This window comes from Notothenia rossii (genome assembly GCF_949606895.1).
Source record: "Notothenia rossii genome assembly, chromosome: 9".
Lineage (NCBI taxonomy): Eukaryota > Metazoa > Chordata > Actinopteri > Perciformes > Nototheniidae > Notothenia > Notothenia rossii.
In genome coordinates, this window is record NC_136907.1 from 53,806,099 (window position 1) to 53,824,138 (window position 18,040).

General features: G+C 41.1%; 1 protein-coding gene across 1 annotated transcript in view; it reads left to right on the forward strand.

Moving 5' to 3' along the window:
• The window catches only part of LOC307018306 (vertebrate ancient opsin-like), a 112,102-nt gene that overhangs the window by 11,579 nt on the left and 82,483 nt on the right, over positions 1-18,040 (forward strand). Inside the window, exon 2 of the mRNA XM_079648498.1 lies at positions 10,731-11,059. Within this exon, the coding sequence (XP_079504624.1) occupies positions 10,731-11,059 (329 nt within the window). The remainder of the gene's footprint in view (positions 1-10,730; positions 11,060-18,040) is intronic.

Here is an 18,040-nt window from a genome sequence, read left to right on the forward strand (position 1 = left end):
CAGCAGGTAGCATGCACTGCGCTCGTCTCCCCTCGGGCGAAAGGAAGCGGAGAGCGGACACTCTTGCTGCTGTGGCCGAGGAGGACGATTGGCCCGTCCAGGCTTACGAGCCCGCGGACGGGGCCTCGTGTCCCTGGGGCCTCGTGTCGGGCAGGAGTCCGAAGCAACTCCTGCCCCGCCTCCCTCCACGGTTCTCCCCTCCCTCCTCTCCCCCGGACGGGGGAGACACAGTGCGGCGGCGTCTGTTACGGAGACGGCCAGAAAAGTGCTACTGGACGCTCCAATCAGCCTGGACGGGCAAATCAATCAGCCCGGACGGGCAAATCACAGAGAAGCAAGAATGGGGGAATGAGCAGTATTCCAGGCTGAGTGCCCCCAGCGGCAGCGCCCGCAGCGCCACGGCGCCAGGGCTCGCTGCAAGAAGCCTGCTGGTTTTAACCTATCGGTTAATAACCTGCAGAGCTCGCTAATTAAGCTGGCTGCCACTAATCTGTTGATTAAGTAGACAGCAGGGCTCGCTGCAGAAGCCTGCCGGTTTTAACCTCGGTTAATAACCTGCAGAGCTCGCGGCATTCCTCTGTCCCAGATATGCCTCCTACACACGGTCATAATAACCACGAACACCGTTATAACGCCTCGTGTGGACAGCATGCACAAACCTCTCATCTCCTGGGCGTGTACGCGCCTCATGATGAGAGACGGAGTGAAATGCAGCGTGTGGAAACTCCCTCGCAGGCAGCCCTTTTGCCTCACGGGCAGCGGCGGCGATGGCGTGGCTCGTCACCATGACGACCATTACGGCACTTCACAGAGAAGCCTCTCCCCCCAGCAGTTCCATGGGATACAAGAAACACTCCTGTCATCCCAGGAACAGTGTCTTGCGCGGTTTTTACCCCCGCTATTTTTCTAAATCTCCTCTGTCCTGTGCGCGCGCTGTCCTGCTATGTGGCGCGCACGGCTGCCTTGCGCCATTCTCAGCGGCTGTTTGTGCACTATAGAGAGCGCTCGATCGGGCAACCTCTGTCTGCACAACGGCTGTCACACAAGTTGTGTGAGGCTGTGTCACAGGCATGTCTCCTCTGGGGTGGAGCCCCCAGAGAACATCAATGCGCACTCCACCAGAGGAATTTCCTCCTCCACGGCTTTGCACGGAGGAATGTCAGTGGAAGATATTTGCACGGCTGCATCTTGGTCTTCCCCCTGTTCGTTTATTCATTTTTATTTGAGGGATGTCTCCCATTCCTCTCTGACACACCCTGTACTGGGTGTCCTGTCGGAGTGAGTGACGCCAGGGATCCAGCTGTGCGCCTCTCTCCTGCCTCTCGGCACGCGGAGAGCGGCCCTTTTCCCCTCTTATAGGAGGGATGTTCCTTTTTCCTCTGACACACTTTGTACGGAGTGCCTGGTCAGAGTGAGTGACGTCAGGGATCCAGCTGTGCGCTCTCCTACCTGTCTGACACGCAGAGAGCTGCTGTTCCCCCTCTATGATCGATGGGCAAGGTGGGACCTTCGTCTCTACTTTCTCACAGCGGCCGGTATGTATTGTTCCCAGCCTTCACCCCGTCGGGAAGATAGGCATGTTTTGCTATGTTCCAGGGACGGTGATGCGCCATTACGCATGGCACAACAGGCATGGGGCGTTATTTAGCAGGTGAGTCTGTGCTTCTAGTGCCGGGCGGACCCAGTGGGGCGCAGACTACATCATGCTTCGCCCTTAACCCAATAGCGATAGCCTTAGAGGCCGAAGCCATATACGAAATAGAACTGAGGTTACCTACTGTAACCCCAGCTTCTATGAGTAAATGGCGCAGCCCTCTAAGTGCTGGGCCCCACTGGCTCTACGAATAGCTGAAGAAAAGTTATGTTGTATGGGAGCAGATTGCCGGGCTTCCTTCCTATTTATACCGGAAGGAGGCCCGAAGGTGGACTACAAGTGTTTCAGTGCTGCGCGGGGGCGCAGGGGGATTACCCAATAGCGATAGCCTTAGAGGGCTGCGGCATTTACTCATAGAAGCTGGGGTTACAGTAGGTAACCTCAGTTCATTGTTTGTCTTTCCTGTCTCCCTCCATGTGGATCACGGTTAGTTCTTGTGTTGTTGTTTTCCTTGTGCTACGTTTCGATTCAGCCATGTTTTGTTCATCAGCTTTTAAATAAAGCTCGCTTTTGTTTCTAGGCCTTTTTACCTTTTTTTGTATTCTTCTTTTGGGTCCTACCTATTCCCGAATCCTGACAGATTAGTAAACATTAGATTCAGCTGTTGCCCTTAGATCCGGCCAGAAGACTGATGAAGGGCTGTTTGATTTTGGATGCTATGAAGTTAAATCCACATTTGTACACTTGTCTTCACATGACATTGCCCTCGACAAAGCTGCCCTTGTCGCCCACACCGTACACCGTGTAATGAGAAAAAGAGAAGGGACATGTGATGTGTTTATCACATTTCCATATCAAAAGTTATACATCATATTGCTGTCAATTGTTGAAGTCACATAGTGTTTTCTATGGTATTACATTTGGATGCCTCTCCTTGGAGCAGAGCTGCTAATTAACTTTAGCAGTTTTGAGACAGTGTGATTTGATTTGCCTCTGATTACGTTGTCAGTCTGTCATCTCAAATATGTGCTACACCACATGCTCGCAGAACTTACTTGAATCAATTTCATTCGTCTTAGCCCTCTTTGCTTTTCAGTTATCCTATTTTTAATATAAGAAGAACATTGAGGAGTTTGTTATGCAGGGGTGAACTGATCCAATACACAGGAGGTGATCAATCCACACTAAATAAAGATTGCTGTTGATGTCATATTCAAATTGAAGTTTCCAGTGTAAAAACATGTACATGTATACTGTATATTTATACCAACGTATTGAGGTATTTCGATTTGAAAATGTAGGTAATTAAAGGGATCAAATTGATTCTCATGGCATGTATCAGTGGATTAGGTTGGCCACTGTATCCAAAGATTCAAGTTTTCTAAACTGACATTTGCCATTGCCCCCAAAAACAAAAGATATGTTCGAAATTTCATCTGAGACTTCATGTCAGCAGAAAGATATCCTTTTTATATATATATATATATATATATAACTTCATATATGTTTTTAGGAAAACTTTAACCCTAAACTTCATGTGACTCTTACAAGAAAATAAGTTTCATATAATAATGAGAATAAAATGCAGGAAAACTGTTGATGTTGAAACTCAAGATTATTCCGAGCATGTTGGCTTTTGCCAGCATTGACTTTTCCCTTAACCAACTTCTTGCAGAGGAAGATTATGTGATATGGTCAAAGCTTCAGAGCGAGAGATAAAGTACCTTGAGTGCAGACTCTTTTGTCGACTTACAAAGTTGTTTTTCCATTGTGAGGAAAGTCTCATTCCCCCCCCACTTTTTGAAATGATTAGTTTAGACCCCCCCACTTTTACCATGTGGAAAGTCCGTGAATCGGTCTATCCACTCGCCACACTTTGTAGAGCGCTGTGTCAGTGCTTCACTATCAAATCCATTCCACTTGCTTATTGAGAGAATGCCCAAATCAATGAAACTCCGTACCATGTTTTCACTGCTACTTTGTACCAAGGCAGATTCTCCCATAGTGCGCGCATGTTCAAGGAGTGCTGCCATAGTTGGACAGCTCAGATCTTTCGTATGAAGCGATGCCGGTAGCGGAGGTAAGGCACACACACCAAGTGTTCAGGACATTGTTAATACATCGAAAATCAAAGCTGACGATCTCTTGGTTTGATATGTTTTCTCCCCCAGACAACATGGACATAAGAACATTTTTTTCAAAGAAGACGAAAGTAAGTCAGCTGTTAGCAGTTAATCAGTTAACAGTGATGGCGGCGGCAAAAGCGTCTCACTTCTTGAGAGGAGTTTCGTCTTTATTTCATGATAGAGAGATACAAATACTGAATAGTTTAGATGAGAAAAGGCATCGAAATGCCAGGTTACTAGTATTTATCATGTAAACAGGGAACATGAATAACCCGATCTCTCTGTGCTCATGTAAACACCATGATGTCCATGTAGAGAGTGTGTCAGTGTGTTTTACTGGAGCCTCAGTTCGATAAGAGATTATTTTCTGAGTTCTTTAAGGTACTCTCTCTCAAAATGCTAATGTACATTATGTTTGAATTATACTTCTTATCATTCAGAAGCTTTTTATGTGTGTTTATGTTTTACTGAGTGCTTATAGGCAATTTCCATCTCAGTATTCAGTTAACTATTTATTTTATGTGAACATTACATAGACTAGCTAATATTCTACCTACTGCTTGGGGCTTTGAGTCTTCAAAATGTCCAATGTCACAGACCGGGACTTACTTTAGAGTCAGTTGTATTTACATTCAGTATGACTTGTTATGATTCAATGTGAAAGAGTATACGGCTCAATAAATGTTGATCACTTCACCACCTCTCTTGACATCTAGGCGCTTGAGAGTGAGCCAGAGGCAGAACACAGGGACAGTGGAGGGGGGTTCATTGCTGAGGTGAGTGATGAAAGGGAAATGACAGTTTAGAGTAAATTGTGAGGAAATCAGTGGGGATATTGAACAGGAAACATTTCAGTCAAGGGGCATCATATGACCAATATAGACAGAAAAGCAACAATTATTTGAACATTTAAGTCAATGATACCATTCCTAGGTGAACTTAACATCTGGATGGAGTCAGATCAGTCTCAATACTAATAAATGCTCACAGAAGGATTCACAAATGTATTTTGCGATTTATATATAAATGACTCTCCACAACAATATCTCTCAATGCACTCACAAATATTTATTGTTGTATATAAATGTACAAAAAATTGGCATTGAAACTGCTTTTTATTAATTCAAAGACGGCTCTGAATTAATAATCAAATATGTTTCCTTTCTTTACGACTGGATGAAATTACAAAATGTACCCATCATTTCCCTCATGCTAGTATAGCCACATAAAAGTATCAAACCACCTGTTAAAATGGACCAGAATACAGGAAATCTATTTTTTTTTTTTCGTGGGGGGGATCCCCAAACCCCCCGTTAAAAATGTCCCCCCCACATTCAGGATGCTGCCTACGCCCATGCTCCTGCATCTTAATATACTTTACAACTTGAAAGCATTGTTGACTGGTTCTATATTGGAGGTGTCTGTTTGTACTGAGGATTCTAGCTAATCAGAATAAAGATTTATGTGTCCCCAGTATCTGATTATATTCATTAACTAAGAAGAACTAGTAAAAGATCAGAATGAAATGCTGTCTTCCACACACTGGAGTAAACAAACAGATTGTGGTTCAAGGTAACACGTGTTGTTATGAACACTAGAACAAAGATTTAGGCCTGAAACAATATCAAACAGCCCACCTGTTGTGAGAGGCCAGTTCGTCTGTACTGATTTGAAAGCTACATGTAAAAGACAGAAAACAGATGAAAAGGACAGAGCTGATGAAAGAAGGCTTTCAGCTAAATATCTGATTGCAATTGCTTGCTATGTCAGCTGAGATGAAACAAAAACACTAGAGTGATGTTATAAAAACTTTGGAGAATTTAGCTAACAAAGCTATTAAAAAATGGAACAAAGCAGTCATTGCAGGAAAAGCAACATGAGCGGAATAACTGTGGGCATCAACACGCTGAGCCAAACAAACTGCAGCCAGGGGTGCATGCTGTGTGTTCAACTCATTTCCACACAGCCACAAACAAATTCTGAAGAACAGTCACTGTAAATCACAGAACTAATGTTGTTTCCGTCTTGTTTTACTGGCTATAACTCCCCTCCTACCTTCCCTTCTTACTTTTCCCTTCATTCATTTATTTATCACTCAGAGAAGCCGTTGTGTTGGCAATTCACTGAAAGGTCTGGGCCGCCTTCTTAAAAAAACGTCCAATTTAGTTTTGCTCAATTGCAGCTGAAAATCAATGGGCATGAAGGACAGCCCCATGGATCATAAGGGCTTTGAGAAACATAGTCAACAGGATAAAAGGGCTGAGAGGTCAGCGGGAACACTGAGCTGCAGGCTCCTGCTGCTGTGCCACTGCAATGAAATAGAGAAAGGGCACAGAGAGAAAGAGAGAGATAAGAGCTTTCTCATAATGTTGTGTTACCCCGCGTTGCTTCTGTCCAGCAGAGACACTGCAGGTAATGCCGCAGGTTCTGATTCACAGCACTGTGTATCTGCTGCAGGAGTACGAACTGAGACATTTGATGATTGCACAACCACGTTTGCTATTGTGGTGATACGCGATCTGCCATGTGCTGAAAACTGTTTGGGTTCTATGGTTACATCCCCTGCTATTGCGTCGCTACATACAGCTATCATCTGATTGGTTGCGCGTCAAAAGGTCAGTGCTGTTAGAAATTAAAATCAATGTTTTGATGGTATAATGTAGCTTAAACATACCGTCAGTTTAAACGCTCTTTTATACTGAAAAATCAGAAATTCTTGTGCACAAGCAGTTAAGCTTTTATTCTGAAAATCCTTCATCTACGGTTAGCATTTAGCATGTGGCTAATACGATTTCCTAAAGAGGTGAATTAAGTAGCGAAATGACGTGGTGTGGTGAAAACCGAAACCTACTGATTTAACACTACAACTATAGATGTCGAGATACTACCATGCTGAATATTAAATGAAAGTACAGTTTATTTGAATACACTATTGTTTACAGACGAGAGTAGCATGTGACAACATCCGGAATGACCGGAAACCAAACCAGCCGTGAAGCATTTTTTGTATGTTTTAGAGTATTGATTACAGCGTTTAGAATGTGTTACATGAAAAGTGATGAAAGAGAATATGAGGAGAAAAGGCGTGTTAAGCATATGTTGAAGGTAAAAAGTACCAATCCTCTGTTTAAATGCAACAACGGACATTCGAGGCGAGGCGAGCCGGCTATGGGGAGGAGCCAGCAGAGGATATATAAAGGCACCGAACGGGGGATGGGCCTTCTCTTCTTGCTCAGGAGAGCCAGATCACAGCTGTTTTCTGCCGGAACAATATTCTGTCTGTAACACTACCGCGCCTTATTAAATTAAAGTATCCCATTTGAATCTTTTCAGAGACTCCATTTAGTCTCATTTTAAAGCTTCTCTCCTGGACGCGAGAATAAAGAACATATTTAACAGTGCTTACTAGTAAAAGTTGAAATAATTCAACTTTGACTTTTAGTGCAGCGCTCGGCCACAATTTCGAGTGGTATGCTACGTCGAGGGTAGCTCGTCCACGTAGGCGGGCCAATTTAGCGTGTATAATGTGAATGCAGCTTTACTCTGAGGTAGCAAATCATAGAGCTTCTGCTTGTAGGTGCTCTTTTGATCTTAGAAATACATTTATATCGCAGTGTTTCCCTCATCACAGTAGATACACATTTGTACAGGCAGTGCATATTCTTCTGGCCCCATTCAATGTGTACAGTAATCCAACCCACTCTCATGGCACTTCGTGTTCACCAACACGATTTTTAATCTATTGATTCGTGTTCACCAACACGATTTTCTCCTTTTTTTCGTGTTGCACAGAACGATTTTAAAAGCAATGTATTTCTACTGGTAATGTGTTTTGTGCCTGCAGCACGTCTTTTTCTCCGGTCGGGTCGTGGAAGACTGGAAGCTTTGTGGTTCATAAAAATATGTTCTTACTCAATATCAAGCCACAATTATTGCTTTTATTTTAAATCGTATAATTTCGGACTTTTGTTGCCGTCTGTGAGGAAAATAAATGGGGCTCAGAGCCTCCGAATACTGAAATCTGTATTTTTTAAATCTTTTTTTCCTTTTAAATTGTTATTCTTTTCAAAATAACACACTGTTATTTACTCAACAATAACACAAAATTATCCTTGCTTTTATTTATTGGTTTAATTCCATAATCTCGGGCTTCTTTGGCGTCCGTCAGGAACTGAATTTCAAAATAAAAATAACCGGAAACAGACGTAGGCCTCTAGGAGTTTAGGATGGCCGAAGACACTACACTACCCATAATCCCCAGCTATCGTTTAGGACTACAGTCCCCGTGATTAATCTTCAAGCTCTGGGATTGGATGTTGGAGTGGGAGTGCGCCAAGGTTACGCCGAGCGTCAAACAGCTGTTTGAAATGGAACGAAACCACGCCAGACTATCCAAAACTGGAATCGAACGCCCCCCCAGAACTACACATGCTGGCTAATGTGTTTCGCAAAATGTTCTATGGGGCGTCTCTACTGAACGTTTTCATTTTTCCCACAATTAGAAGTTGCCAGTATTAAACACATTGGTGTTATCAAATGTAAAACATATAATTAATAAATGGGTGAAAATCGCTTATGTCCATAATATATATATTTTTCATCAAATATAACACATAAAAACAATAATTCAATAACGTGCTTTAACGACTAGGCGGTGCACACAAGGTACACACAGCCATAATAACTTTGTATTATTAGTGTAGGACACTTATGTATGTACAACATCTGAAGATGTGTAGTTTTATTCATGCTTTCACATAATTTTACAGCATATTGCTATACGACTTAGTATTTATATTCTTATATTCAAAGAAAATCAGTAATATCTTTAAAAACTCCAAGTCCTTTTATATCAGCTGTGCACCGTTATGGTGTAAATATAACCTATCTACGAATTAGATCAAATGTAAAAGTCAGCCGAATTAGTGTTGATACTGCGAGGAGACGTATTGTGTGAAGAGAAATTGAAGATGTTGTTTAATTGTTGACATATTTATGATCCACGTCAAGTATTCAGTTTCGGCAGCATTTCTTCCAGTTTTTCCAAAGGTCTTCTCATCAGGGCTCTATAAATAAAGAACTACGGCAGATCTGTAATATGTAATGCAGCCGAACCGTATGCCGTTATGTGATACTTTCAAAGAGGAAAGCAAGAACACTCGGAATTAAGTATTATTTGATTCTTTTAAAATGTTTTCCGGATTTCATATCATATAAACACCAAATCCCAGCATGCATTGCGGCTAAAACATCCAATCAGCGAGCTTAAACCATAGCTGAGGATCTTGGGTAATTGCTCAAAATGCCTACGTCTGTTTCCGTTTTTTTTTTTTTTTTTTTTTCAGTTCCTGACGGACGCCAAAAAAAGCCAGAGATTATGGAATTAAACCAATAATTGTGTGTTATTGTTGAGTAAATAACAGTGTGTTATTTTGAAAAGAATAACAAAAAAGATTTTAAAAATACAGATTTCAGTATTCTGAGGCTCTGAGCCCCATTTATTTTCCTCACAGACGGCAACAAAAGTCCGAAATTATACGATTTAAAATAAAAGCAATAATTGTGGCTTGATATTGAGTAAGAACATGTTTTTATGAACCACACAGCTTCCGGTCTTCCACGACCTGACCAGAGAAAAAGACGTGCTGCAGGCACGAAACACATTACCAGTAGAAATACATTGCTTTTAAAATTGTGCTGTGCAACACGAAAAAAGGGGAAAATCGTGTTGGTGAACACGAATCAATAGATTAAAAATCGTGTTGGTGAACACGAAATGCCATGAGACTGGGTTGTGTAATCAGGGTATATAAAGAAGAACACAGCTTCACACGATGTCTACAGTGTTATGTTAGCTTGAAGAGATGAGACTGATTCCTTCCAATATCTGTATCGGATATAATTGTAACCCATACACAGGATTGGGGAGTACAGATTAGATGTAACGGGATGAAGTAATCGGGATACAAAAATAAGTAACTCTATTCCCTTATAGTTACATTAAGAAAATATGTAATCAGACTCCCCTTATTTAAAAAAAAAAAGGGGGATTTCTTCCAGGATTACAATGTATCAATAAAGACCAATATATATAATATACTGTAGACCTTCTGCCTGCATTTTCTTTTGGGTTTTCGTTGAGGCTACTTTCATTCTTTTCTTTTTAATGCAGTAGGTGGACACCTGATTTATTAAAACAATAATACTGTTTGCTTTTAACTTGTATATTAACCTTAAACACTTTTTGTAAACTCTACTATTCTGTAGGCCTAGCCTACATTTGAAAGGACAAATATTTTATCCTAAATATCTTGGTTTCTTCTTTTCTAAGTTCACAATGTTCTTCTGTCTTAAGACATCTAAGTAAAAAACATCTTATTGATATTTATATTCGCTTGTATTTATTTGGATTGCTTCTTTTATTGTTATACTCATATTAGGTTACTGATTAAATCTGTTTTCAGAAATCAGTAACTGTAATGGATTACATTTTTAAAGTAACCATCCCCACCCTGCCTATACATAAATATGTATTAATAGAGTTGCGGATCGAAAACTGTCTTTTCTCTCTAGGTCTACTCAACAACACATTGCACGCAACAGTCCTGTAGCCTTCTACCAGGTAAACATGGCAGGCCTGTTGTTAAATCACATTTATGGTCTTCTGGCTCTTAAAATGGGGGCTTACTCCCAGTGCTTCAAATACATATTTTACACAGCAATTCATGAAAAAGCAGATTTATTTTAAACTTTTTTACAGGGTTTTTGGATAGTGTAGATACTTCTGAACAAGTTTCTCATGCACATTTGACACGAAAAGAGCTCTGGTTTTAGTATTGGCAGATGTCACAACTCAGGTAAAGGAATGGAACAGAACAAAGTGGATTGGTGCAACTCTATTAACTTGTTTCTTGTATCGAGCTCCTTCTGTTGAGGCCATATCTTTCTACACGCTATGCGACTGAATCTATACCCAATGTGGTTTACCTATGTTTGTGCCCCCCTCCCAGGCATTGTGTCCCTGATCTCCCTGGCGGTCCTCTCCTATGAGCGCTACAGCACCATGGTGGCGCCCACTGAGGCGGACGCCTCCAACTACCGGAAGATATCCCAGGGCATCCTTCTGTCCTGGCTCTACTCCCTCGCCTGGACTCTGCCGCCACTCTTTGGCTGGAGCAAATATGGCCCCGAGGGTCCCGGGACCACCTGTTCTGTGGACTGGACAGCCAAGACGGCCAATAGCATATCTTACATCATCTGCCTGTTTCTGTTCTGCCTCATCGCACCCTTCGTGGTGATCGTGTTCTGCTACGGGAAGCTTCTGTGCGCTATCAGACAGGTATGGATACTAAAACTGCAGTATATGCATAAATGAGGCGGGGGCCTTTTCAACCCCTTCTGGTGTGTTTAAAGTAATCTATGGCTGTATTTTCAACACTGAAACCACATATTCCAAATCCCATATGCTTTAGTAGACAAAAGGAGAGTACATGCTGGAGAATAGCTCACATTAAGTCTGGCATTGTAAGCTGAAAATGTTAATACATTTACAGGCTCATTACAGATATTCTCCCCTTTTGCTAGAAACTCAGCAAAGGTCAAACAAAAAGGTTAATATTAAATAAATGGCTGTGTTTATAGAGTCCAAAGTGCTTTGCAATTTGCCTCAAAATTGAACTACTCCCAGCCACACAGTGCGACCGAGTTCAACATAATTATTGTTCATGGTAATAACACCACCACATTAGTGTTTTTTTTGGTTATAATTACATTGTAGTACACTTTTACCCACAGAGAGTCATTACCAAACTCTATAGTTCCTTCAATTCTATGGAGCGCTTTGGCATATTGTTCTGGTTTTATATCCAGCGTCTGTCATTTTATATTTTTTGCTGTCATGAACCTTGTACCAACAGCAGCAGACATCTATTTTAAAAGAAAAAGCCCTCTCTCTATATCACCTATAGAGCACCGTCAGAAAGAGTTGGCAACTAGCTGAAGAAGATAAAGGAGCAGGTTTTTCTATAATGCATTGGAACCGTCCAAAATAGACTTAAATGAAGAGTAGATATCCGATTTTCATCAGGTGAGTAGAGATTTAATCCAAATTAATGCTAATGTTTCTCCACGTCTAGTGGAGGTGTAAACCGGCCACGGTAATCTCACTGCTTCACCATATAAACATTAAAATGTTGGGTTGTCTGCTTCTGCTGCCTTACAAAAAGGTTTAAGAAGTTCCATCACCAGAGAAAAAGTTCTTTATAACAATAATACTTAAATAAAATGAAAAAACTCCTGAGATGGTATCATTACTTGCCAGCTGATTTCAGAAGATTCAGAGTATCTGACTCTCTGCAACCATATTAAATGCAGCCCAAGACATTACATTACATGTCACTTGTTAGACGCTTTTATTCAAAGCGACTTACATACTCAATACTGTGGACAATCCCCACAGGAGCAATTTTGGGTGAAAAACTTCAGAGTTCAGCGGAGTAACAAACTACTTTTTTCCTAAAACTGAAAACCTGCGGCTGCATGTCAAGCGGCTGTTTTATTGCAGAGGTTATGATGGTTATGAATCATAAACCGTTGGTTTTATGGCACTAAAAAGATCATCAGTGCGAAGTCCATAATACCAGTCTGGTTCTTTCTCAGTGAAGTTATATTTTGATGATTCAAACTGTACATACTATTTGGTTCAGACATTAATCTAAATGACTGGATTGATGGGTTGTATACACTGGTTCTGAATTCAAAATGAGAAAAGCCAGAGCCCGCATATATTAATAAAAATACATTCTCTCGAAAATGGGATCTCAGGATATCAGATTTTACTTTTATTGTGACCAAATTAGGGTTAGGGTTAGGGTTACACTTAGGAAGTTACACCTATTTAGTAAAGCTCCGGAAAGGTGGATAGGGTTAAGGCCCCTAAACACCAACCCGATTTTGGGAGTCAGAGGCCGTCAGAGGCAGTCGGGCATTCGCGGCGCCCTACTCAGGTTGGTGTGTCCCGCACCGTCGTCTCTTTACGGCACTTTTCACACCTCCCGCGGGAGGCCAAAGAAAGTTGGGACAAAGAAATCACTCTGACTGACTGTTCAGCTTAGCGAGTCAGTGCATGAGAAGCAAAGCGGAAGTGAGGGACCAAAACAAACGATTAAGAAGGCACACACAGACGGTTAATCTTTTTCATTTTCATCTCACCTGGACGCAAGAGTTTCTTTTTGTTTATATCACACAGCCTGTTCTTCTTCTCTCGGAGTATAGTCTGTCTTTCAGTTGTTGCCTCTTTTGAATGACGAATACACACTACCGCTGCCTGCTGGTAAGGAAAGTTATTGCCACTCGTCAACTGAAGTCTTTGCGGTGTGTTCGTAGGCGGGCGGCGTAGCCAACGCAGGGGATGTAGCGGATGTAAAAGTCGGGACGCCTTCGGTACGCGTTCTTTGGTCTCAGGTTGGTGTGTAGCAGCCTTTACAGTTAGGGTTAGGGTCACCTAACTGGTCACCAAATATTCAGGCAGAGAAATGTGCATACACAGGAGTGATGTAGTTGAACATGTAATGGAAAGTGTAAGAGAAAATAACGTTTTTATGAGGATGTTGCCCCTGTCCGTTTGCAACAAAATTGCAGCGCATGAAATATTGCCAAACTATTATACTAATAACGAAAATATTGTTATTATTCTTCACGCCTGTTGCTAATGTTTATGTACCTCTTATAGAGAACCGCAGTAACGCGTCATACAACCCGGAAGTAAACTTCTTCCGGTTCGTTCATCAAAAACCAATGCAATTTCTCCATTGGATTTTGGAAAATAGCTCGAAATAAGGTCTTTGGTTGACACACATTTAAGAGACGGATCACGTTTTGTTCAGCCGGATAATCTCCACATGTCAACCCTACTTTTATAATTTTTGAATGATAAATCTAGTCGCCAGAAGCAAAATGCTAACGTTATGCTATAGACGAACTAGAAGCCAGTACAGCAGCAGGGTCGCACGACTTCAACGTCACGCCAACTTAAGATCGTTTCAACTGACTAGCTCTGAAACACTTTGAACACTTTAAATATATTAACATTTTAAACTGTATACCAAGGTTATTTAGGCCCTTTTTGTTTTGTTTAATGTATACCACGTTTATCTAGGCCCTTTTTGTTTTGTTTTATGTATACATGTCACACTGTGGGAAACAATATTTCTGGATGTATAACACATGTCGAATTTTTGACAATAAAGCTGACTTTGACTTTTGCGCGCTTGCATATTTTAACAAAGCTTTTCATTTTAGCCACACTGAATTTAACTAGAAGTCATGGCTGTGTCAATTACCAGTCTGATATCGTTTTACAAAGATGACAAGAAGAGTGTAGATAGGAGAGAACTACTACAAGTCAGGACACGTAAAACAGTGCAGCCTAGATGAAGTTGTGCTTACCGGTGTTGTCAGGGCTAGCATGAGGGACAAGGTTTACAGTGTCAGTGAGTATTGATAGCAAGAGTACCGTAACCTAGAGTTAATTTATTCAAATTAATTCCCATCAACAAATCAATTTTATGTGTCACATGAAATCTTTATTAGGCAAGGCAAGGCAAGTTTATTTATATAGCACTTTTCAACACAAGGCAATTCAAAGTGCTTTGCAAAAAATGAAAGACATTAAGAAAATGGCATTTAAAATCAGTCATTAAAAAGAAAAGCTAATAAAATAAACATTAATAGAAAAAATACATGGATAAAAGTTACAGTGCAGTCTAAGATATGAATAGTTCAATTAAAAGCAGCGACAAAAAGAAAAGTCTTCAGCCTGGATTTAAAAGTAGTAAGAGTTGAAGCGGACCTGCAGGTTTCTGGGAGTTTGTTCCAGATATTTGGAGCATAATAACTGTACGCTGCTTCTCCATGTTTAGTTCTGACTCTGGGGACAGAAAGCTGACCAGTCCCTGAAGACCTGAGATTTGGATGGTTCATAATTTAGCAGGAGGTCAGAAATGTATTTTGGGCCTAAACCATTCAGTGCTTTATAAACCAGCTGCAGTATTTTGAAATCTATTCTTTGACACACAGGAAGCCAGTGTAAAGACTTCAGAACAGGAGTGATGTGATCCACTTTCTTAGTGTTAGTGAGGACTCGAGCAGCAGCGTTCTGAATCAGCTGAAGCTTTCTAATAGATGTTTTAGTGAGACCTGTGAAGACACCATTGCAGTAGTCCAGTCTACTGAAGATAAAAGCATGGACAAGTTTTTACAAATCCTGCTGTGACATTAGTCTTTTAATCCTAGATATGTTCTTTAGGTGATAGTAGGCTGATTTAGTAACTGTTTTAATGTGACTGTTGAAATTCAGGTCAGAGTCCATGACTACACCTAGATTTCTGGCTTTATCTGTTGTTTTGAACATTGCAGACTGAAGCTCAGCGCTAACTTTTAAAAGTCCTGCCTTGGCTCCAAAAACCTTTACCTCAGTTTTATCTTTGTTTAATTGGAGAAAGTTCGGACACATCCAGTCATTGATTTGTTCAATGCACTTACTCAGTGTTTGAATTGGAGCATAGTCTCCTGGTGAAATGGTTACGTAAATTTGTGTGTCATCCGCATAGCTATGGTAACTTATTTTGTTGTTCTTCATTATCTGAGCCAGTGGTAGCATTTAGACGTTAAAGAGAAGAGGCCCCAAGATTACAAATATTACACACCAGAAAACACAGAAATATCCATGAAATAAACATACAGTAGGCTATAAACAATTAAAGGGATAATTGGGAAGGCATTACAAATGTAAATATATTTTAAATAATAAAAAAATCCCATCACCACAGGTAACTACAGGAGAAGAGGGAATTCTCTCCACAAAATGTGAATGCCCATGTGGAGAATGGAAATGCAGTCATGCGGCTGCATGAGCCATCTTTGCCATCCACAATTTCAGCTGCACTGACACCCCCTGTCAGTGGAAGAAGCCAAAGGCAACTAAACGTATGCATTCAGTGGGGGAGCTATTTCCTCCAACCAATAACAAATTTAACCCGCTGACAAGAGAGCCCACCTCCGAAGATCGTGACTGGCTGAGGGACAGACTCGGGGGCAGGTTCTCAGGAATTTCTTGGCTTCTCTCCCCCGAGCCAGAAGAGGAACACTGCAGCTTGGAAACACTTACTGTTCCTGAAATGATCAAATCTGTTGGACATCAGGGACCTGAGGCAATTGTGGCAAGCATGGCATTGTCTGAAGAGCAACAGAGGGCAATTCAGGTGGCTACCACTGGTCAGCGAACCAACCCAAACTGGCATTTGTTCAGGAAAGGAAGGTTGACTGCCAGCAACTTTGGAGCTGTCCTGATGTCAAAGCGTGTGACTGCTTCCTTTATTGCCAGGGTGCTAGGGCAACAACAGGCCCTTGATGGTGTTTTGTCTGTACAGTGGGGGACTATGAATGAATGTGAGGGCGTCAGGGCATTCACCACTGCAACCCAGATGCAGGTCCATGAGTCAGGATTGTTGGGGGCATCTCCAGATGGTCTGGTAGGGTCTTCCGCTGTGCTGGAGGTAAAGTGTCCGTACAGAGCCAGGGAAATGACAATTAGTGAAGCATTGCAAATCAAGGGCTTCTTTGTCAGTAAGGAAGGAGACACATTCAGCCTGTGTAAGGAACATCCTTACTGGCACCAAGTGCAAGGTCAGCTTCACCTCACTGCAAGAAAGAAGAAGAAAAAAATAATAATTGTGAATCGTTTTTAATTTACTCGCCTTTGCAATGTTGTGGTTGTTAGAGTGTTAGGTTTCCTGTCAGCTCGTCTGTTGGGAAGATATAAAATATTAGTTTCATGGAAGTCACACCGTCACATATAAGAGCATTAAGACATAGGCTAAAACAAAACATCTAAAGATATAACCTTGCACTTTGATAAGTCAAGTGAACATTTTCACTATTTTGACATTTTTATAGATCAAAATTGAACTAAAGAAATAAATGGTAGATTAATCCATATTGAAAATAGGTGTCAGCTGCTACACTAATTATAATAGTTATATCTTAATTAATTAAGATAAGATATTACTGTATTGATCCCAATTTGGGAAATGTTTGTGTTGCAGCAGCATAACAAGAAAAACAAAATATAAGTTATTAGATATACAAAAGTATGTGAGGGATGGGATATTAAATTGAATATAAATGTAAAATGTACATGTGATTTTACGTCCAAGAGAAGCTATGGAGCAGAGAGTTCTCTGCCAGCCAGAGGTGATTTGTTATTAGTTCAATATGTCAAACTGATTTCCCTGACTACAATCTTTAGTTACATGGTGAAACGTTATGCTGCTTGTACTAATAAGACTTATCATATAAGCCACACAGGTTTTAATAGGATTTATTCATTATCTTTACTTATGTTGCGGTCTTTTCAGCAGCGCCATCTCTAAAACGGCGATACAGTCACTACCCATCATTTACATTTCACCGTGACATGGACAAAAATGTAAAGTCAGCTTACCTCATGGCACGAATCCAGACTCTCCTTTGGAAAACATCGGCCGGGAAACGATAGAACAAGCACGTTTCATGCGAAGACCTGTGGCTGCAACCCGGAGCAAAGCAACAAACCATTGCGTAGCTAACTAGTAGCGCTAGCTTTAGCTAACGTTAGCTAACGAAACGAACTGCCGAGTAAAATTGGAAAACACTGGTAATTAATTATTCTATAATTTGTAAAACTAGGGTGTTAAAAACGACAATTTCAAAAATACAGATTCTAATGGTCAGATATAGATATACAGATACTAAAGATAGGCAGGTACTTGCTTTCAAGCAGAACACAGGAGAAAACAAACTTAGCGGGAGTGTTTACGTGCTAGGCGTAATGACGTACAACGGCCTCGACAATTTCTGTAGTCCTATTCAGCCACTCGGTAACAACCATCGTTTTTCAGACACGTAAACTCTTCAAAAATCACCAGTGGGGTCACTGCTGATGTATTTAATGTCGTAGAACAAAACGTGATTTATCTCTTAAATGTGTGTCAACCACAGACCTTATTTTGAGCTATTTTCCAAAACCCTATGGAAAAAATGCATTGCTTTTTGACGAAGGAACCGGTAGTGCTAAAAATGCTAACTTACTTCCGGGTTTTTGGATGCGTCACTGCGGTTCTCTATTATGGGTAAATATGATCCAATTTAAGCTGTTTACCGATTTACACCTTTATAACCAACCCGATATCACGGCAAGACGTGAACATGTGACGATTTACCATGCTGGGAGACGTGAAGATGTCACGATTTCGTCCCTTCAAACGTCAAAGTTACACGTTAT